The 23,101-nt window shown below is 45.3% G+C and overlaps 2 protein-coding genes across 2 annotated transcripts; one reads left to right on the top strand and one right to left on the bottom strand.

The window, feature by feature from the left end:
• Nucleotides 1–4,985: 4,985 nt before the first annotated feature.
• On the top strand, nucleotides 4,986–14,271 carry LOC128724399 (serine-rich adhesin for platelets-like). Its single transcript, XM_053818124.1, has 14 exons — nucleotides 4,986–5,608; nucleotides 5,744–7,756; nucleotides 7,849–7,939; nucleotides 8,013–8,232; nucleotides 8,305–8,638; nucleotides 8,720–8,843; nucleotides 8,974–10,243; nucleotides 10,873–11,070; nucleotides 11,156–11,795; nucleotides 11,858–12,020; nucleotides 12,112–12,392; nucleotides 12,474–13,369; nucleotides 13,726–14,043; nucleotides 14,140–14,271. The coding sequence occupies exons 1-14, from the start codon at nucleotides 4,986–4,988 to the stop codon at nucleotides 14,211–14,213; spliced, it is 7,245 nt and encodes a 2,414-aa protein (XP_053674099.1). The 3' UTR covers nucleotides 14,214–14,271.
• A 3,869-nt stretch (nucleotides 14,272–18,140) lies between these two features.
• On the bottom strand, nucleotides 18,141–21,831 carry LOC128722923 (serine-threonine kinase receptor-associated protein). Its single transcript, XM_053816615.1, has 3 exons — nucleotides 21,437–21,831; nucleotides 19,403–20,068; nucleotides 18,141–19,327 (listed from the first exon to the last, which is right to left on the bottom strand). Exons 1-3 carry the CDS (start codon nucleotides 21,540–21,542, stop codon nucleotides 19,035–19,037), a joined length of 1,065 nt encoding a protein of 354 aa, XP_053672590.1. The 5' UTR covers nucleotides 21,543–21,831; the 3' UTR covers nucleotides 18,141–19,034.
• Between the last annotated feature and the right edge of the window lie 1,270 nt (nucleotides 21,832–23,101).

Below are 23,101 nucleotides of genomic sequence, written 5' to 3'. Positions count from 1 at the left end.
AGTTTATTGTATTTCATAGTTTGACGAGTATAGGTTAGTAGTAAAATTATAAATGTTGATTATAAACTACCAAAGATAGCCGCTGCATATTATAAAATTATCAAAAGCTTTAAATTTTAAAAAATAATTATTTTTAGAAGTAAATAAAAAAAATCATGTTTTTTATTGCATGTCAACGAGCAGATGTATTTGAAATGCAGAAAACGAAATATTTGAAATGAAAATCACAAATGATGTGTTGTCAATAGATGACTGTCTTGTACTGTCAAATGTTGCGGTCAAAGAAACGGCTGTTGACTAACCTGTGCTAAACGTTAGCCTTGGATTGACTGCAAAATCCTCCATATTTGTATAGCCTGTGTAAGCTCGTCGGTAATGTTTCGATCCGTAAATAAAGAGTGCAAAAATGACTGAATAATTCTAGTAAAGTGACGCGCTAACCACTTTTGGGGCCAGCTGGGTTGGCAAATTGCCAGTGTTGAGCGGGTTATCATTGCTCGCGAGTATCGATTTTGCGTCCGGCTATCGAATGTATCGTCCCCGTTTGTGCACTTTTTGTTCAGCGACTGCGGTTAAGGATTCGTTTGTAAAATTAAGGTGTCCGACAGGCGTGCGACGAGTTTGTGTGTGCGTACCTTTAAGGTGCAATTTTTGAATGTTTAGTTGTTGTGCTAAAACGTTACGGCAGTGTGTGGAAAGTTGGTGTTGCAGATATGAAGGCCCAGTAGGGGAGCCTTGCAGTGAAGAAAAAATCAGCGTTCATGAGAAGAAAAAGTAACCAGTCATATAAGAGCTCCTTAGGCGGCGGGTCGAGTAAAAAAGTGCTGAGCTTGCGTGTGTGAGTGTTTGCGTGTATTTACTTTCATGTACGAGTGTGCGTGTATTATGTGTATGCATCGTTGATCCTGCCAGTTCTGTCCATGCCAGTTTTTGTGGCCCTTAGCAGCCGGTTGTGCTTAGTGCAAATTCAATATATCTTATATGTAAAATGAGGATGTATCCACATTGTTTTAACATCCCGTACGAGCACACTGTAGTAAAAACCACAATGTTGATGTTATTCACGTGCTAGAGCTCTGGCCTATATCAACTATAATATTCTTCATAAATAATATGTGGATTAGAAGCGGTAAATGAGTACTTATCTCTATTTTAAAGGTGAGTCGACATTGAAAAATGTGGAAACAGAACGTATATCTAAATATTTTGGATGGAACGTATGAATAAATTACTTGAAATATTTTGGTTTACGCAATACACTCTCGTAACTTCAAAAACAAATGTAAATATACACAATTTTTTCATTATCATTTATACACCTAATGTGGTGGTTCGCAAATACTTGGATAATAATTTCATGGCTTTGGTTAGAACCTACGACAACGTGGACTGCATTGGAGCAATATTTGTAGTCAATAAAGTTTGCAAATATGTATTATTTTTGTGTATATTTCCTAGATAACATAGGCTAATAGTAAAATATCTATAAAATCTTTCCTGATCTATATTCCTGAGGTTTTGTTACAACCTCAATCCCAAAAATGGTGTAAGATTGTGTTTGAAGATGGCCCTATTAAACTTTTTATACGATTAATAGCTTTTGGTGTGTATAAGTAAATGCGGGCAGTTATTTTAATTCCATTTATTCTTTGTTCAAAAAGTAAGGCCATTCTTGTTGTTGATTGATGTGGTTTAGAGAGATTTTATGACTGTTTTGCTTCTTTGGCGTTTGAACGGAAACGTCAACCTTGTGCTTAATTTTGTGTCGCACTTTGTACTTGCTGTTTCTACTAACAATATTTTGTGTTTTTTAACAATAAATTGTGAATTCTATACAGTAGAAAATAATGTGAATTGTTGATAGTACACCGCTTATACCGTCGAAGATAAATTTCGTTAAAAATGGCTACATATGTTTAAAATTGAGCAATTCAATTTTTGATAATAAACCAGAATATTTAATTCGTCACAAATTACTTCCTCATGGTTTAAAGTGGTTAATCTAAACGAAGGACATGAGCCTTTTGAGGCACCCTGTTTGTGGAAGACAATTGAAGCGAGACGGGCAGAGACAGAGATTCGGTGAACTTGTTTGACTTGGTGTTTTTCGATCCGCATTCAAGGAGGGCAAATGTTGAATCGAGATTGAAAACGGAGGTGACATGCCGAGTTGAATAATTTTGGCTCCATTTGTGGCAGGTTTAAGCCACTATTCGCAATGTTTGCACGCGGTCGAGATGTAAACGATGAAAGAAGATGAAACCATTCGTCGCAGCCGATAGTTGGTAGATAACAATAATGACTGATATAGCGCGCCTCGCGGTTCATTTCAACCCCGGCCGGCATGAAGTATAAACCCGTTGTGAGTATGTGTGAGTGAGCGCACCGTGTTTGTACAAGGAAAACAGAAACATAGAATGCACGGGTATCCATTTTTATTACAACACACAGTTTAACGCGTCACTTTGGATGGCTACTTTAGTACCGAGAATGAATGACTTTTTGTTGAAAAATTGTGCATGTAATGTAATGTAATAGCCACCAAAGTGCGCAAAAACGGTAGACGCAGCGATTGCTGACAGTGTGCAGGTGCGAAAAGGCGATATTATGAGCGGGGAGCGCGTTTATTCATACATTGTACTGGCGTGTATTTCTACCACCGTTCCATGAGCTCAGCAGTGGAAAATCTCAGCCAACGTTACGGCTAACACGAGTTGAGCTCAATTTGGCAGCATGAGGAAATGTGTGTGACGAACGTGTTTTCCAACAGCATAGTGTTGCGAAGCCAGCCATGTTTATGGGGAGGGAAGCTGTGATGTCGAAAAGGATAGAGAATTCTAATGTTGTTTGTTTGCTACGCACAAATTGAACTTGATCGAAAAAGTTGTCATGAGCGGAAGGAAGGAAAAAAGTGTAGAGAGCCGACTCGGTTGGTATTGAGCGAATGAGCAGAGGGGAAATGAAAGCCGTGCGCGTGAGCGAGAGCATAGTGGTGTGGTTTTTTTTATCCATAAATGCGTACTATGGATATGCAAGCAGGAGAAACGTCCTAGTCTTCTTCTGTCTCTTGGCTCGTCTTAGCGGGAGGCTAGCGTAGCTAGTATCGCCCGGAGCTGGTATGGAAAAAGAGCGACAGCGGTGGTAGCTGCGCGTAGCGACGTGTGCGTGTGTGTGTGGGTGCGTGCCGTTTACGATTCGCAATTCAAGTGCCCGTCTGCTTGTGCCCCGCCGGGGCTTCTTTTTACTATTGCTCTCCCTTTCGATTCCATGTGAAAGTGCGACGGTCGGTAGCTCTGTGTGTTGTGTTTTGCAGCAGCAAAGCAGGCTGTGGCGGTAGTGGTGTGATGCGACATAGCGTGTATTTGGGCTCTGCACGATAGATAATGCTGTGCGGTTGAGTCAAGAGAGAGGGAGAGAGTGATGAGAGTAGAATGAAGAGAAGGAAAGGGGAGATAACTGGTGCTTCTTGTGGAGGGATGTTTGTGCGCGAAAGAATGAGAAAGCAATGGTTTTATGCTACGTTTTTTATGCTATATCCTGCAAAGGGCGACCTGACGACCGCTGCCGTGGAGAGGCATATTTTTTCATGCAGCAAAACGATGTGTTAATGTTTTCAACAATCCGCTTCCAAATGCATCGAAACACTAAACGCAGATTTAGTATAGACTAGATAGGATCATCATGCGCTCACATTTCATGCGCTTTATTTTTTGTGTATCAATAAATTAAAATTTTTACGGCGCCTTTTTGTGGTGTGTATGATGATGATCATGATGATGAGAATGATGATGCTGCTAGTATTCGCGTATGCGTGTGTGCATTCGGTGCTGTTTGTCATACTAATACGTGTATCGTATCGAATCCTGCTTGCTGCTTAGCCTAGAACAGACTGTCAGTTTGGCAGACAAGTGGACCAATTTTCTCTTCCCATCAAAATCATGGATAATCTCTTCCCATCAAAATCTTGGATAATATAAGAGGATGAACAGAAACAGCATAAAATAATGCAAAAATATGCTTTTGTTGTTGATCTTACAAATAATTTCGCAACGTTTTGTTATATGGGGATCAGAATATCCTTTCACAACAGTTGTGTCGGTTGGTGATGGAATAATTGTAATAATCTGTGTTGTATTCCTGAAAGGGATAAAAGTTTTATCTCTAAAATGTCTGCACAATAATGTTACATGCATAACGGATATTTTGGCATCTTGCATGATCAAGCCTAATCAACGTTGTGCAAAGTATGATAAATTACTATTTTTTTTCCATAAGGGCGCCTAATTACGATAAAATGTTGCAAAAGTCAAAATAAATACGCCGGGAAATATGTTTATTGTGATCTGTTGCTAAAATTTTGAATGTTGTCACTTGGAAATAGGTTCACAATAACATGACATGATGGTTCATGTTACCACTAGTTCACTGCAGTAAACAAGCTTAAAGATTATTTTGGTAAGCATTTTATAGCGTACAGAGCAGTAAACAATATTAATCCCGATATTGATTGTCGAGATTATCAGTTCATTAAGCTTGCACGACGTTCGATCGTTGGACGATCGCTACAAGAGAGCATTGTGAATAATCATTATTTCCGTCTGTTTTTTATGTCACTTTCAGATTAAAATGGTATTACTGGCCCAAGGGCCGTGGCCCTTTGATACTGCTGTGCAACCGCTGAATTCTACGAAGCCTGACCAAACTTCGCGCGGGTGCCGTCATTTTCGTCCTACCTCAGCAGTATCCTTTAATACAATCATTTGTGGCTGCCCAAGAACGAGAGGCCTAGGTGCACAACAAGTTCGCTGCGGATCAGCAGCAATAGCCAGCACTAGCACTGTCGACGAAGCAAAAGTATTCCACCAAGTGTCCCGATCTTTGTCATCGCCATTGTCCAACGTCGCTGTAAACGTGACCAGGCCGAACCGGTGGCAACGATCGTTGATGGGCCCGCTGATGGCGGAAGCCCCGCGTTCTTTCACTGCATGGATTCAATGAGTCGCAACGAGGCACACAGCAGCAGCCACCACCAGAGCAAGGTGGTCTTAATGAATCAAGCAACTGATAGCAATAACGAAGGAGCTAATAATCCAACTAGTAGTGGTAGCGGCAGCGGTAATAGCAGCAGCAGCAGCAGCAGCAGCGGCGCCAACAGCCACAGCAACAGCACTCGGGGCAGCAGCAGCAGCAGCAGCACTAGTAGCAACAACGGCAGTAGAAACAACATTATTAGTATTAGCGGTAGTAAGAGCAATAGCAGAAGCGACTGCACTCCTTGTGGCAGTGATTCATTTAGCGGTAAAACTAATCACCCACTGCATAGTATCCATCAGCATCCTCTCCAGCAGCACCCATTGCCAACGACGCTCGAAGCATCACCGGCCAATTCCGAACGGGGCAGCTACGGTTCGATAGCAGGTGGAGGTGGTGGGGTGGTGCCGCCTGTCGGTTCCGCACCGGCAACGACGCCCTCAACGGCGGACATAAAGGATTCTAATTTTGACGACGACAACGAGTGGGACGTGGGCATCGGTGATTTAATCATTGATTTGGACGCTGACATTGAGAAAACTGGTGCAAATCAGCAACAGCCTCAGCAACAGCAACAGCAGCCGCCACAGCAACAACAACAGCCACAGCATTTGCAGCAGCAACATCTGTTGCAGCAGCAGCAGGCGAAACAGCAACAGCAGCAGCAACAACAATTGCAAAAGCAACAACAACATCAGCAACAGCACCAAAGGCAGTCGCAACAACAACAGCAGCAGCGACAGCAGCAAGCTGCTAGTTGTTTAGCTTCTGGTGGTGGTGGCGTGCTTCAGTTTCTAGCAACCGGAACTAGCGATAGTGGTGATCAAACATCCGCCATTTCAACGCCGGTGGTTCCGCACAGCAATCAAGCTCGCAGTGTGGGCACTTCTGCAAAAAGCGCTAAAGTCTCTCCTCCCGCATCGAGCGATCTTCCTCAAGCGAGAGACAAATCAACAGGAGGACCAGCGGCAGCTGCCGGTAGTAGCTCAAAAGGGCACTACCATCATCACCATCACCACCATCACCATCATCATCATCACCATCATCGTCACAAGCAGCAGCAGCAGCAGCAACAGGCTGGTAGCGGTGGTAATAGCAACACTGGTACAAGCTCTGGCGAAAAGGGTGGCGAAGTGCAACCATCAAGGACTCGCACATCAAGCAGTAGCTCTGGGTTCGGATTAGCGACGACAGGATATTCGACAGGTACTACGAGCGCAATAGCTGGACAGGGAACGAGACCTAATACGGGTAGCGATCACGTCGACAGTGGCGGTTCTGGATCACGTGAAGAGCCTCACAATATTGCCAGTAGCGGCAGTACGCACGGTGGCAGCCGTAGCAAGTCGAGCGGAACCGGAAGCACGGCCGGGCTCTCAGGGAGTGGAAACAGCAACAGCAACAGCAGTACCGGCAGTACCAGCAGTAGCAGTAGTACCACCACCATGTCTTCGACTACCAGCAGCTCTGGTGGTAAGTCGGCGACCAAACTGTCCGTTGACCACCAAGCAACGCTCGATAAGGGGCTGAAGATGAAAATTAAGCGCACTAAACCGGGCACGAAAACTTCCGAAGCAAAGCATGAGATAGTCAAGTCGGACCAAAACGGTACCACACCAACGACGGCCACATTAAGCGCCGGTGGTGGAAATAGCGGTGCAGCAGGCATGGGATCGGTCACGGCCCTTACAAGCACGACCGGTGTGACGGGAATGACCACTGCGTCATTGGCGGGAAGCGGTCCTGGATCGATGGTGGCCGGTGTTGCCGGAGCTGTTGGGGGTGGCGTAACAAACGCCGTAAATGCCGGTAGCGGCAGTTCCTCGGGGGCACATCTTACGACTGATTCCGATAGTACGGGTATGGCTGGAGCCGGTTCGATTGGTGGTGTGGGTGGAACAATTGGTGGTGGCGTGGTTGGAGGCGTTTTGAGCTCTGTGGGCAATTCTTCGTCAGGTGGGATGGGTGGAGGAGGCTCAAGTATGTCGGGAAGCACAGGTGTAAACCGTGCTAGCACAGCCGCCAATAGCAATACTCCAAATGGAAGCGGTAGTGGCAATGCTGCGGGTATGAATAGCAACAGTGGAACCGGTGGCAACGATGGTGGCAGCGGGAATAGCACCAACCTGACCAACAGTGGATCAGTTCAGGTTGGTGGCAGCACTGGTGGCAAAAAGCATTCATCACAATCGGCGAATAGCGGTGCCAATAGTAATAGTAGCAGCGGTGGTAATGCCAGCGCTCAGCAACAAATCCTAACATCGCAGCAGCAACAGCAACAACAATCGCAACAGCACCAGCATCAACAGCAACCTAACCAGAGCTCGAATAAACGTGGCAGCAGCAGTCACCGAAGAGACAAGGGAAAGGACAAAACCACACACCATAATCAGCGTGATAAGAATGAGCAGATGCAGCAACAGCATCCTGGCGGAGCGGGCGGAACGGTTGGTGGTGGTGGGCCAGCGGATATTAGCGCTGGTTTAGGAGGGCTGGGAAGCAATCGCTCCTCGAATGGCAGCTGCAGTTGTGTTGTCAATCACGATTTGCAGGTCAATGGTTTACACCAGCAGCAGCAACCATGTTCGAGTTTATCCTGCATCTATGCCAAGGCCGGTAGTAATGGGGGAGATCATGGGAGTGGTAGCAGCGCTGGTGGAGGGAGTATAGCGCTTGGATCATCACATCGACTCGGAGCAGGAGGAATTCTGCAAGGAAGCCTAAGGTATGTACCAGAAATTGGAGATATTAAATGCACTGAGAGCAAATTCAGAGCAGTAAGTTATAATTGGGTTTTCTGTGTCTTCGATAACGCAGTCTTGGTGCGGGATCGACTACCGGCATCGGAAGCAATAACAACACCCCAAACGCTCCAGGTCCACCAGTGTTGGGGAAGGATATTAATAAGGTAAATAAGGTCTACAAAAACGCAACAAAATGACAATCGTAATTCAATGTTTGTTCAACTTGACTCACTTCAGCTATTGAACACAAACGTTCCTGGTGTGGGCGCACATGCCTCGGTGGGAGCTAATACCAGTACAAGCAACAGCATGGGCAACGTGGGTGCCGGCGGTATCGGTAATATCAACAGCATGCATCCCGGCGGTGCCAGCGGTGCATTAAAGGCTCAACTTCAGACATCTTCCATTGTCACAAATGCGGGTGAAATGACCAACTCCAGTTCATCCAATATAATGGGTAGGAGGAAATCTTCCTTTGAGTTTTGGATCGGTTTTAAAAATTCTGCTCATTTTTCTGTACCTTTTTTAGGCGTTGGTATGTTCTCCAGTGGAGCTGTATGCTTGCCGAATCTTTCGTCTGCTCTATGCGCTCATGACGACAAAAGTGGCTCAAGCCCACCACCCGCCAAGCGCCACAAAACCGAACGAAAGGAAATGGTGGACGTGTGCGTTGGAACGTCGGTGGGTACCATCACGGAACCGGATTGCTTGGGCCCGTGCGAACCGGGTACTTCGGTCACATTGGAAGGCATCGTTTGGCACGAAACGGAGGGTGGTGTTTTGGTGGTTAACGTTACTTGGCGAGGTAAAACCTACGTGGGAACGCTTATAGACTGCACCAAACACGATTGGGCACCGCCGAGGTAAAATTTAGCGACATTGTTACGCATTTTAATTCGTAACTAACAGGAAACCAACCCAACACACACGGCTCTGTATTGTAGGTTTTGTGATTCCCCAACCGAGGAACTGGACTCACGGACACCGAAAGGTCGCGGCAAACGAGGCCGAAGCTCGACGCTTTTACCATCAAACGATTTAAGCAATTTCACGGAAACACGAAGCTCGGTATGTTGCACTGATTACGATTCTTCCGCTTGTCCCGCTTTTGTGCAACACGCACTCTGTGATACTGTGCAGTGAAATGCATTACATGAAGCTAAATTTGGGTTTTTTCTACGTTTCCGTTGTTTTACAGATGCATAGTAAATTAAGAAACGGTGGATCGAAAGGTCGAGGTGGCCGTGGAGGTATCATCGAGGCGAACGCGGGTGGCAGTGGCAGCGGTGTCGCAAAACTTCCTACACTTGCTGCCAGCGTAAACGCCCTTGTCGCAACAAACAATGGTGGGTCAGTTGGTGGCGCGGGCAACACACCATCAACGTCTCCGGTAGCATTTCTTCCGCCGCGGGCCGAGAAGCGCAAATCAAAGGACGAATCCCCTTCGCCACTGGGAGCTGGCAGTGGCGGTAGTGGCGGATCAGCTGGAGTTGGTGGTAATACCAGTGGTGGTCAGAATGCCATCAGCAATAATGTGATAAATTCTGCATCTGTAAATACGGGAAGCAACACCTCCGGCAATGGCGGAGGCAGTTTTAATAATGGAGCTGCCAACACTGATGGCAGTGGACAGGCTTCAAATCCTTCTTCGCTCGTCAACCTCGTGACGGGATTGAACGTACAAGTCGGTGTTGGCGGTAACAGTGGAGCTGGTGGAGGGTCGGTGTGCAAGAAGGCCAAAAGTAATACGGCGGCCTGTGCCATCTCACCGGTGTTGCTCGAGTGTCCCGAACAGGACTGTAGCAAAAAGTACAAGCACGCCAACGGTCTCAAGTACCATCAGAGTCATGCACACGCTGGAAGTGCTTCGTCGATGGACGAAGATTCCTTGCAGGCTCCAGAATCTCCTCAACGGATAGCGCCCTCTCCGACCACCAACACCAATACACCGGCTGCAACAGCGTCGCCTCTCTCCATGGTGGTTGGGAGCAATACATCACTTGCCACCGCAGCCCCGACTGTTGGTTCGTCATCATCCAGTAACAGTGAACTCGTGCTGGCCTTGTCGACGACAACAGGCGGTACAGCTGCCAGCGCTGCTCTAACGGCGTCGTCCATATCAGCAACATCTTCGTCAATGTCCAGCCCATCTACTTGCATTTCAACAATGTCTAGTCAATTGTCTCAACAAAATTTAGCTTCTAAACAACAACAGCAACAGCCCCTTGGATCCGGCAACACTAACGCAATCAACTGTAACACCGCAAGCAGTGCTTCAGGTGCAAGTGACAGCAGTACAGCAACCGGCACAGCCAGCAGCATCGTACATCAGTCATCTTCCACCGATCAAATTTTATCATCGAACGCTCCACCGGCATCCTCTGGTGGTAGTGACCAGCAGGACATCAGCCACAGTACCGGCAGTGGCACAGATGGATCGCCGGATGGAATACCAGCTTCATTAAACGGTAAGCTACAACATGCGAGTTGGCTGGACAAACATTTTGCAAGATTAATTGTGTAAGCGCATATCTCTTAGAGGAAGAAACTAAATTATTAGCAATTGTGGAAGTAACGCGTTAGAGGCGATTGTTTCTAAGGCAATCATACGGTTACGGTTAGCGTTGTCAAATTCTTCTCCAGACAATCCTTCCACTTTTGTAGAGAATGAGGACGATAGAATGAAAAGTTGAAAATTAGAATGAATGAGCTTGACATTCATGCTGAACTAGTAAGGTTGGATATGTTTCGCGTTAAGAAAAACTTAGGATTGTATTGATAAAAGACGCAAATAGCGGTTTAAAATTGTTACGTTGTTGGTACGGTAGAATAGATTTATTCTTTACCGGAATTACCGAAATAGATATCGTTATTGAACAGAAGGCGAGATATTGAATATTTTGAATATTTCAACATTTGGGTTTTAGCTTTTTCATAGAAGAATAGTTACGCTTATTAATAGTTATCACTAATTTACAATATCTAAAACTTGCATAATTTTATGATTGTATGATTGTCACATCCTCCACCGGCAACTTCTTTCTCATTGTCGATAATTCAACTATGAATAATTGCAACCGCTTATCTTCTTTTTCAGTAAACAAAACCTCTCACAGTTACGCAAAACAGAAAAAGAGTCGCAAATCGCCTGGGCCAGCTACCAACTCCGAGTTTGACTCCATCGCTTCATCGACGGGTAATCGTACAGATGATGTTCAGAGTCCGGCGTACAGTGATATTAGCGATGATTCTACTCCTGTAACCGATGCTACCGATTTGCCGATGGGAGCAGGAGGTAACCGCGATTCGCTATTAATCCCCACGATGTATTGCGCTTTTCGTCGGTTTGCTAATGTGTCTTTGCTTGTGTTTAATTGCAGAAAAATCCAAAGGTCCTCACCTACCGGAAGTTACTCGAAAATCAAACGATCCTCCGGTTGAACCGGTCAGCAATATTGTCAACAGCAATCCCAACCCTGGTGGCCCACTAGGAGGATTGTCTGGTTACGGTCTTTATCCATATTACGCCGGTTTGCCCCATCAACAACCACCACCTCCGCCACCCCCAGCTGGTCCATATTTTCCCTCGGCAGCGGATCTTGGGTCAAATAAGCCTCCTCCACCCCCACCGATGGGTTCAGTCCCAATACCTCACGGTGTACCGCCCGGCATTACGCCTTCCAATGTGACCGCCGCTCCAGGCCCACTTGAGTATGGCAAAAGCAAGGAACCTCCGCTGGATCTTATAAACAAACCGAGCAGTGCGGTGCAGCAGCAACATTCGTTACACCAAGTTGCTCCCTCGTCGTTGCCACCTCCACCTTCGTTGGCATCCAGTGGCCAGCCTCCGGGACCGGAAGCCCTCCGAGCAGGAGCAGGCATTATGATGAACAATTCCGGTGCTGGAGTACTACCACCACATCCCGGTGCGGGTGACGTAAAAGACGGCTCCATCTTGAACGCAGGTCCTCCACCACCGCCCCCTGGTGGAAAGGTTTTGCCCCATTACTATCCATACGGGTGAGCAAGATGGTTTCGATGGTTAGTGTTGAATTGCACCTAAATGTATTGGTTGCTTTCAGTTATGTACCACCGGGCTATAACTATCCTGGCCTCGATCCTGGCTATGGGCAGCTGTCTGTCATATCCGAAGAAGCGAAGCACAGCCCGCTGGTGGCGGTAAAAGAGGAACGAATGAAAGAGAGCCAAAGTCCCAGCGAGTATAGTAAACTTGGTGCATCACCGGTGTGTATTGTGTTTGCTTTTGGTTCTTTTATGAAATGATGAGTGACAATGATTTGACGCTTCGTTATCTCTATTTTGTGTTTTTATCCAGCTGATGGCCGCAAAACTGATAAAATCGGAATCTACGAAAGATATAAAGACTGAACCAGGCCTAAGTGGAAGCGGTGGCGCATCGCTGCACGGATCCGGATTGCATTCTAAGGATCCTCAACAATCTGCCCCGAATCAACAACCTCCCACTCTGCCGCCTCAATCTCTTGGCCCGTATGGTTCCATGTTTCGGCATGGGCTGGGTGTTGGCCCACCGCCGGGAGGGCCGCCGCCACCACCACCGTCCCACATGTCGGCGTCACGAGAAGACGATCTTCGAAGGTATGTTGATAATGGAAGCATATATAACGATCAAAGCCAAATGCCTTTTAATGGTTAACATGTTACTTTTTTTATATTCAGAATGTTTAGCTATTCTGATCAACGACGTGGTGGAAATCAGCCACCACCGGGCCACCCGGGAGGTCCACCAGGACTTCCGCCCGGTCTCAATCCAAAAGACGAACCGCATTCTCCTGTATCTCACGGGCCACCACCACAGCAGCAATCCGGATTGCATGGACAATCCGTTTCAAGCCAAGGTTCAGGGAAGAGCTCGAAATCGTCGTCAGGACAATCCGGCTCATCGTCTGCTTCTGGTGGAGGCAGTGGCAAAGCAATGGGCAAAGGATCCGATAGCGGAAGCGGGAGCATAAAGCAGGAAGAGAAGGAAAGCGCGCTTAAAATCAAACAACAGCAGGAAGGGCAGAAACCAACAATGGAAACGCAAGGCCCACCGCCACCGCCAACGTCCCAGTACTATTCACCTTCACTGTACATGAGCGCCTCACCGTTTGGGTTTGATCCCAACCATCAAATGTACCGCCAGATGCTGGTGTCGGCTTCGCCGTACAATGCGCCTCCGTATCACTTACAAATACCACGGTTTAATCACCCGCCCGAAGATTTGTCACGGAATCAAAGTACAAAGGCACTCGATCTGCTACAGCACCATGCCAGTCAGTACTACAATTCGCACAAGATACACGAGCTTAGCGAGCGCGCACTGAAAAGCCCAACCAGCAACAGCGTCAAAGTAAGCGTATCAAGTCCCAATATCTCGCAGCAACCCGGTTGCCAAAATCCTAATATATGCATTCCTCCACCAAACAGTAGTAGCGCAGGATTGTCTTTACAGCAACAACAGCAACAGTCAGTTGCTGCTGCGCAACAGCAATCGTCTAATTCTAGTGGTGGTGGTGGGCCACCTCCGTTGCAACAATCGTCTCAGTCTCCTGCATCTGGAAATCACATGCAAGGTACGGAATGAATTTTAACATTAACTGCTCTGCGGCATGCGTCTTTCAAATGCAACAAATGTTTTGCATATCCTTTCGCTAGTTCGAACGAAGTTCGTTTTAGAACGATGAATATGCAAAATATATTATGATCACAACAGCATAGTTAAACCTTAACGATGAACACTTTTTAAATGTTAACCGGTGAATTTAATGCACCTTGGATGTATATAACTGCGTAATTTGATGTGCTTTATAGTTGCGTTTTGTTTCGTACAAAATTACATAAATAAACGTATCAAATTCATTTGTCGCATTATTAAACATTTCTTTGTTAATTTGTGTACTTAAATTAATTTTCACCTCTTTCTTTCCAGTATCATCAGTCAATAGCAACAGTGTAAGCGGGAGTAGTGGTAGTGTTAGTAGCAGTGGAGCTAATGGTGGCCCGGGTGCAAATAATAGTAGTAGCAGCGGTAGTTCCAGTGGCGGACCAGGAGGTATCGAAGGTCAAGGTAAAGATCATGGTGGTAACAACGGTTCCGGCGGTCCACAACAGCAATCTTCCTCGGGTGGTGGTTCCAATCTTGGAGGTAGCAGCGCAGCAAGAAGTCCACCTCCGCAGCGCCATGTGCACACCCATCATCATACACATGTTGGGCTGGGATATCCGATGTTTCAAGCACCATATGGAGGTGAGCAATTTGTTGTAGAACAATTCGCTTGAAATGGGAAGTTACAATTGCCATTCTAATATGTTTTTTTTCTTCTGTCTGATTCTTCTTGTATAGCCGTACTAGCAAATCCTCAAGCTGCTGCTGTTACTGTTCTAAGTCCTTTCCAGACAGGACCGCCAACCAAGTGAAACTAGGAAGCTTATCATCCCGCACAATAAACCTGTCGGGATGTGCAGCAGCGCGTGTTCCTTCTGCAGTGGGATTTTGTGTGATAAACGTACGACTTATGATCTACCTTCCGTACCTACCCTTCTTCAATACTTCCGCAGAGTGCAGCAAAATGAGAAAAAGCAAACAAACAATGATTTCTTAGAAAACAAGAAAAAACAACTACAAAGCCGGACAGAGAATTTGTTTCTAGAAATCGACGCATTCGTTGCAAGCTATCATTTCCGTTCAAGTAACCATCTAGCATTGTATTCCCATTGAAACGTCTTGAGCGCAACTTACGTGTATGGGTCATGCAACAAAGGATCTGAAGATTACTATTTTACAAGCTGAACAGGTGTGATACACATACAACCGTAGCGAAACTATTAGCACTATATTAGAGGTATTTCGCTAAGAAGTACAGGAGATACAGCTCTACGATTGGTGTTATTTTTGGTTGTTTCTGCGAAGATGCGAAGCGACACGTGGATCTACTTCGATCTACTTAAGTTTCTCCATTATGCTTCTTAATTTTCGAGCCTCATAAATTCGAGTGAGCGTATTCCTATTTCATTGGTGAGCTCCATCAGTTCATTTTTCGTGAAGTACAACAGAAGAACAGCTAAGAGGGTAAAATTTTAATCAAAGAAAAACTGTATCGTTCAAAAGTCTATCCTCTATTATATATATATATATATATTATACATATATGTAAAGAAAACTCACGCAAAAATCAACGTTACTTATAGTCGAAACATCCTCATGTGGAAATTGTAAATAAGTGAACTGTGTCCGGTCAGTGTTATCGGAGTACCCTTGCGAGTATTTTCGGTGAACGGGGTTATGTAGTAGCGCGCGACGAACGTAGAAAGTGTGATGGATATGTCTAAAGCTACAAATTGCTTTGTTGTTGAACCTACATTTAGATCAAACACACAACACAAAAAAACCCGAGACCATGCTCTTGTTTGCGATTGAGAGGAACTGACGATGATGATGAAGGGAAGAATATAATTTGCAAAAAGAATATTTTACATGATACAAACGTTGGAATCAAATCGACAAAAACACGGGGTATATTCAGATGCTTCGCCATCTATCGCTGGCCCAGTTGGATAGGCGTGAAGTAGGGAAGATGCATTTACGAATGCGTCAAGTTGTTATATATATTTTTGTACAAAATCAAGGCAATAGAAAGTGATGTGACGAGGAGGTTATTCGATGTAATTGGAAATTTCAGTGACGTTGTCGTGGGCAAAAAGGGGCAGCAAATGGATCAAGAGAGTATATAAGAGCATACGCATAACATTAGTGCAGCCTAGTACGAGATGAGTAAGAGCATTCTAAGCCAGGGCCAATTTCCGCGTATTTTATTGTAAAAACAAAAACTGTAGATAGTAACTTAAGCGACGATACGTAGATTTTAAGAATGCGATAATCGAAACGGACAAAGGAAGCGAACATTATTAATCGTAGTAATGTAAGAAATGAAGCAAACTGAAGTTGTCAATGTATGATACGAAAGAAGCAAGCAGTTTCGCGGTGAATGTTAATATCTTTAATAGGGTATGTTGGGGATGTGCAGAAGTGCAGAACACTTTTGCACATCAATCCATGAGCCCCCATGGATCCTGCCAATGCAGTCGTGTGGCGAAAGATTTTCACACCGCAGGTCAACTATGTACGTGTATAACTGGGTAGTAAGTAAGATACAGCTACGCGTGCAGGAAGAACTATATTTGGCAAACGTTCGTCTTCGTTTCATGATTTGATTTGGTCTATGATCATATCGTAAAATACATAGGTTTATAAATGAGCGTGCATGTTGGCATTGCTTGCCAAAAGCGAATACCTTTCCTGCAGCATCATTGTGCCATGGTGCAACAATGAAACAATGAGCTAGCTTTTTTTCAGTTTTGATGCATTTACAGCTCCGGAAAACCCTCCGTCTTGGGAAGCGATTCAATCTCCATGGCCATGATCACGCTTCCACGCATTGTATGATATGAAGATTAAGTTAAAAGTTATTCGGGTTTCGTTACGCTGCGTGAGAGGCAAATTTTTTTTAAAAAACACATTTGTCAAATAAAACAACGTAACGGGCGGAAATATACTGTATGTAAATAGTTTGTAACCGTACCCTGACACGTGTTCCGAGAATAACAAAAACGAACAGTTGTGTGCAAACAGTTTGTTTGACTCCTTTTTTTTGCATTTTGGATAGTCGTTTCGATATCGAGATAATCATCGGAAAATCAGTTGAGTTGTTTGCTTTGATAACATTTTTTTTTGCGTTTCGCATCACAAAGATATCGTTCTTCGGAATTGAGAGATAAACGAGGGATGAAAACCGCATCTTTATTTCACGTGGTTCTTTAGGGCAGCAGTACTGTCCACGTGGTTGGCTGATTTCGTTTGGCCATAAATTGCTTTTAAAAGGGGGGAACATGTGCGATGGTACAACGGCGCGACAGTTTTTCCGCTTCTTAACGCGCTATTCAACCGTGCACGGTGGAAGTGAGCTCAGACAAAGTGCGAGGATGTACGACGCGAACGTGTTTATCTAGTGATATCGACGTTCTCTTCCTGGAGCATGCATACAGATAGGGCCGCTGATTCTTGTGGCTGAAGGATGTATGACAATATATCTATGAGACGTAGCGCAAACTAAACGTTAAATAAAAAGCAAAACAAAAATAATATACTGGGCGTAGACACAAGATAGTAATACTTATTGCGAAAAAGAAATGAGAGTTTGAGGGTAGTTTTGGTGAAAGAGCATTAATATATAGTATCTACGAGGATGATTGGCGGACGTAATACGTGCCCCCGTGCTCCCGTTTATCATAGTAAGGCCACAAAAAGCAGTAAGTTGAATGTATAAATATTAACGATAACGATGAACTATTAATAATGATAATAATTATTATTATAATAATAATTGGAACTAGGAATAACGATAAACCATTACAACAAAACTGAGTATTGCTTATAAATATTCGGAATAATGAATAATAGAAAAGGACTACAGACAAACAAAATCTGCTATATGTGAAAATTACATCCGCACACATGAGGGTATATATATATATATATATATATATATATATATATATATATATATATATATATATATATATATATATATATATATATATATATATATATATATATATATATATATACCTGACAAAATATCTTAATAATATTTAGTACGGTACATTCCTTGTATTGGAGTAAAACAGATGATAAGAGTAAACCAGAACAGCAGTACACATGGGCAAAAAAACTGAATAAAATCAAAAACTTAAAAAAATTAAAAGAAAAGAAATGTCTCATTACTCATTGCATATTCTTCGTGCGTTAATCATACTACTTAACGGTGATTTAAACCTGTTCCTATAAGTTTTATTATTCATCCTGTGGATATCACAACGGTATTGTTGATTAAATGTTTTCTTATTTCACGTTTAACTTACCATAATCAGTATGAGTTATTTGCATGCGAATTGTATATTTATGATATAATTTCAGTTTTGCAGAGAACGAATATATATATCCCAGCTACTTAGCGGCTTATGTGAAGAAGCATGGTACTACATGGTGTTATTCTTGACCTGTGCATGCGACCGACCAAACAGGCCTACCTTAAACGGTGTTTTTCACGTACACGAAGACCCCATGTGCGTTGTCTGTTTTTCCCGCTCATATGTCTCGCAGCACGTTGCCATTGAAGAGTATCCACGTGGGCCAGCGATAGAAGCACTTTTCGTTTTCTATTTCCGCTTACGCAGGTTCATGGAGTTATGTATCCTCCATTGGTAATTCTGTTCCTGCTTTGTAATTGTGTTTCGAATGGCATAAAACAACATTGAACAACACTCCAAAACGTAAGCATGTTTGCTGCACATAGCCAAAGTGGCGTCAGGGATGATTTCAACTCTTCTCTTTATTTCGCCATAAATTAAAAAAAAGCATTTTATCCGCCTACACACTCCGGTACTTTATAAATTACTAGTAATGTATCGTACCACAATCACACCTAACCCCGCGTGCCACGCAACGCAAGCACTGTGTGAGTGTGCGCAAGAAAAAGGAAGACTTCGCGATCGGAGGACGTTAATTAAAAAAAAGGGGAACAAAATGGTCGAGAGAAACAAAAAAAATACAAACTAACTCAATCGCGATGCGTGCGTCCGTTTCGGTGTCACCTCGCCGGGGAGAGAGAGAGAACCTCTCACATTGAGGCGGGGAAGGAAAGGATAACGGTTTCATTGGTGAAAAAGGCACACCCCCACAGCTGCGGTTTGGAGATACTGGATGAAGGCATCCCTTTTCTCGCGTGGCGTGTCGTGGATTTCCCCAATTTCGCTACTTCCCAATCTTCCGGCTGCTGCCAATACGTCCCATCGTTGCGGCGATATCCTTCGTTGCAGTGAAACACGAGTTAATGGTGGCTGGCTGGGTTGCTGGCTGGCCCTCGACGGTCGAACCCAAGTCGAAGCAAGTTCGTAAAAGGAATTGATTTGCTGCCGCCAAAGGCAAACGATGACGCACACGAGATGCGGCGGACAGGACACTACAGAGCGCACTTCGTTTTGCAAATGTTTTTTTCTTTCCCCCTTTTGCTTTGCCTTTGACTGCCGCCTCTGTCTGTCTGCCTGCCATATTCCGTCCATTTTTTTATGTTTGCCTGTCTGCTGCATGCTTGTTGGGGGAGTTTTTCCTTTTAAGCACATGGTTTTGTTGTTGTTGCTGTTGTTCTTCGAAAGAATAGTGCCCTTTCCTTACTCGCCGGTTCAGTTGGCCGTCACTTCCCGGTTGGGATTGGGTGTAGTAGCGACCGGAGCAGCAACAGTGGCCACAGTTGCCGGACAATTTGCGGTGGTGGTCGTGGCGTTGTTGGTCGGTGTGGTAGCCGTGGTGCTGTTGTTCAAATCGGTCGGTTCCGTACACTTCCACAGACCGTACGTTTTGCCGACGGTCGTTTGCCACAACCGCAACGTGCCGTCCTCGGAACCGCTCGCATACAGCTCCCCATCCGGGCTGAAGCTCACCGAATGGACCGGACCAAAGTGGCCCTTGAATGATTCTGGAAAAAAAAGGCAACAAAACCATCCGAATGAGCGCCTTACACCTTGAGGTGATTAATGCCGCTCTGCCTTACCTATCTCATTGCCCGTAATGTAATCGTACTTGTACATTTTAAAGTCTTCGCCACCGCACACGAAAATGTGCTTGTCCGGATGCAGACTGGCCGAGCTGACCCGCGTCGGGATGGTGATCTCCTTCAGCTGCGTAAGCGTCTCCATATCGTAGAACGCCGTACAGTTCCCGTACGTCACCGTCAGGATGCTACCATCCTTCGACAGCTCGAGCCCGTTCGGGTGGGAGCTGAACTCAACCCGTGACACTTCCTGACCGGAACTACGGTCCCACAGCCGCATCGATTTGTCGTCCGCGCAGCTGATGACACACTTCTCGTTCCGGCAGAACAGTGCCCGCTTGACCGCACCGGCATGTCCGGCATACGACTCGAGCGCTTTGCCGTCCGAGCTGAGATCGAACACCCGTACCAGCTTCTCGTTGCTGCCCGTGACCAGGTACTGGCTGTCGTGGCTAAAGGCCACCGTTTTGACGATGTGATTGTGCTGCAGGCTGTGCACTTCCTCGCCGGATACGGCATTCCAGATTTTACCGGTGAAATCTGCCGCTCCCGAGGCGGCCAACGTTGCCGACTCGTTAAGGGCCACACCCCACACGGCACCCTTGTGGCCCTCGAACGTGCCAACCCAATCGCCGGTGTCACCCAGCCGTAGCATCGGTTTACCATCTGGAAAGAGTCGTCAGAGAGCGAGAGAGATAGAGGGTTAGAATAACGCTCGGAAGGTTTCGGGGGCATTTGATTAGCGTCTTTTAATGCTGCACAAGTTGCTGAACCAAAACGTACTTTAGCATTTTGAAGGGTCTCGCTATCCATCGCAAAAAAAAATACGAAAAAAAGGTACTCCCTCCTCTCGCCGTCTGATAACGAACAGTCGAGCGGTATGGTCGAAGTACGTGTAGTAAAGATAAGCCGACAGCATGCGATTCGTGCAGTAAACAAAAAAAAAACACCTCACTCTCCGGGTGACATTGAATGTCGGAAACTGGAATGGAAAGGAAAGCCCCTGCGAGAAGGGCACAGGGAGGAGGAGGTTGTTCCTTCAGGAGGCGCGAAGAACGGCGCAACAAGGGGGTGAACTATCGCATGAGGAAAACACGATTGTGGAACGCCACAACAGGCTCTAGGGCAACGAGAGTGAAACTTGTTCCTTCCGCTTGTGCGAAAGGTTTGCTGGAACGTGGCCAGGGGGTTGGGAGGCACACACCTTGCCGGTAATACTCGCCGCTGTCGCCTTGGAAATTGTTCGTGTGTGTGTGTGTGTGTGTGTGTGTGCTTGCGATCGGTTATATTGGTTGTTCCTACTTCCGCATCGTGTACGCGTCCGTGTACTTAATTCCGCTCGCTGCTGGCGACTGGCGGGTTTTGATTTATACGTGACTGGAAGAAGGAAGGAAGTGGGGGGGGGACACACGCACCGATTGAGCACCGTGTGTGTGTGTGTTATATTTTACAACACTTCCAGCACACCTCCAGCGTGTTGGTCATGTACTTCGTGCGAAATGATCCGAATAAGGAACCGTATCCGTTCGCCGGATGCCCGAGGGCGATCGAACGACCATAGCCAATAGTGGCCTCCACTTCCCTTTTTTTTCAGGCCCTTAGGGCACGTTTGGATTAGCGAGGTTCATTTTGCGCCGTTTCCCCCTTCGTCCCACTCACACGCTTCGAGCTGGCGGTCATGTGACGGAGAGACGCGGATTTTTTTTCTTCTTCGTTTTGATTTGTTATTTATACTATGCGCTTCATATCGCGGAAGGACCTTGGCGTCCCAATGACACAGAAACAAAGGCTGTGTAGGGGTTGCGTTCACAACACGACGACCACGATATGACGAAGGTGACGGATGCGGACCATTCAACACAGAACCCGAGGCGGGCGCTTGCGATTGTGAACGTCGAGATCAACAAACGGTCCCTTGTAATTAACGACATTTGTGCGGCTTCGAACGCGCGATCCCGGGCGGTTTGCTTCACTTTCTACTCAGCCTACTGGGGATCAAAAAATAATGAGCGAAATGGCGCACATCGGACTTACCTTTGCATGCTGAGATGAGAAAATATCCGCACTCGGTCATGCCACTGAAATCCAGGTGCACGACGGGTCGCGTATGACCGGAACAGGTCAGCGGGATTTGCTTCATGTTGGGCAGCGAAAGCGCACAATTTGGTGGGCGAACAAACAACAAATAATCTCCAGCCGCTGTTGCTGCTTGGTGTGCTGTACACCGTCACGGAATCGCGCACGTACGTCGTCAAGGAGAGGAGATACTAAATTCTTATACGTGGTTCCGTTTATATGCCCACTAACCCGACACTATCATTCCCCACGGGCGAGGCACAACCGAATGGAGCACTATTTGAGGTAGCGAGTGCGTATGTACGCGTACACAAGATTCGGGCGAGTGAATCGAGTGTGAAAAATCGCGCAGATTTTCTCTTGGTCGCAGGTCGAAATGGCACGAGATGGTTAGATGCGGTGGGCAATAGGAAACCCCAATCGAAGGACTTTGTCAACACTGTGCGGGCCACATGCGTACGTATACCTCTGTGGCCGTACGGATTGGAGCGATTTTTTTTTGGTTTTACCTCAGATTGACCGAGTAAGGAAACGAATAACACGCGCGACAGTGGCACTTTCTTCACACACAATAGAAAAAAGAAACGGAATGATGACGGGAGGTATTCGGCTTGAGCGAGCAGTTTTGCGATAAAACAACGCGACTCTGGATACGCGAACGCACGTTTCGGAATTTTGGATAGTGACCAAGAGGAAGTGCGAGGCCAGTATCTTCAGAAATGGATCAAGATTCCGAAGGAGCTCGCGCTAGCGAAAGCCGAAGGAGCGTACTTAATTTGTACTCCGTACAAATGGCAGTTCCCTATTGCTTTTCTTCCATCGGAAAACGCAAGGCCAACGTTCGCTAGTAGAGCTAGCGGTTGGGTAATGGTGCAATTGTACGAACGTCACGTTTGACAGTACACGTTGCATTTACCTTGCAGTCAAAGCGACATCTGCCTTACTTTTAAAAAGGACGTTTCTTTTGTTGTATGTGACCGGTATCAGAAATGAAAATGCCATAAACATAATTTCAATAATCGAGTTGATAGGAGAGCAAAAAAACACATCATGGGTCTTTAACTATTTTTACCAACCACTACATGGCTTCTATTTTCGGAACGGTTGATACTAAAATTAATCCGTAATTTTAATATTTCAAACCCAGTTTAATAAAATTTGACACATATTGGTTTCCCAAATTTTTGAGTGGAGCCGCCTTAATTAACAACTTGAAGCAAAGTTCTTACACTTGTAGTATTACAAATAATATGTGTGGTGTTTCATAATGTTTGATAATACAGTATTTGATTTATTAATGTTCTAAACACTATACTATTTAACGTTACTTTAGTTTGTTAACATGAAAAAAACGCAAATTTGTATCTCATTGTATAGCCAATGAATCGTAAAACCATCTCGAAAGATATCAGCTATAGATTACTTTTTTCTGTTTAAATTTAACAAAAATATGATGTATAGCAGAAAACTATTAAAATTTTGGTGATTGTAAATTTGCTGAAACGTCAATATGGCAAATACTCAGAGTAATATTGCTAGTTATTTCTTTTGTCGATATTCTTACTTTTAATTTCTGAATTCTGCAGTTAGTTAACTCGGAATTTAAGCTTGAATTGAATTTAA

The sequence above is a fragment of the Anopheles nili genome, chromosome 3 (genome assembly GCF_943737925.1).
Source record: "Anopheles nili chromosome 3, idAnoNiliSN_F5_01, whole genome shotgun sequence".
Taxonomy (NCBI): domain Eukaryota; kingdom Metazoa; phylum Arthropoda; class Insecta; order Diptera; family Culicidae; genus Anopheles; species Anopheles nili.
Note: the sequence above shows the minus strand (reverse complement) of the source record. Positions and strands in the feature narration are given on the sequence as shown.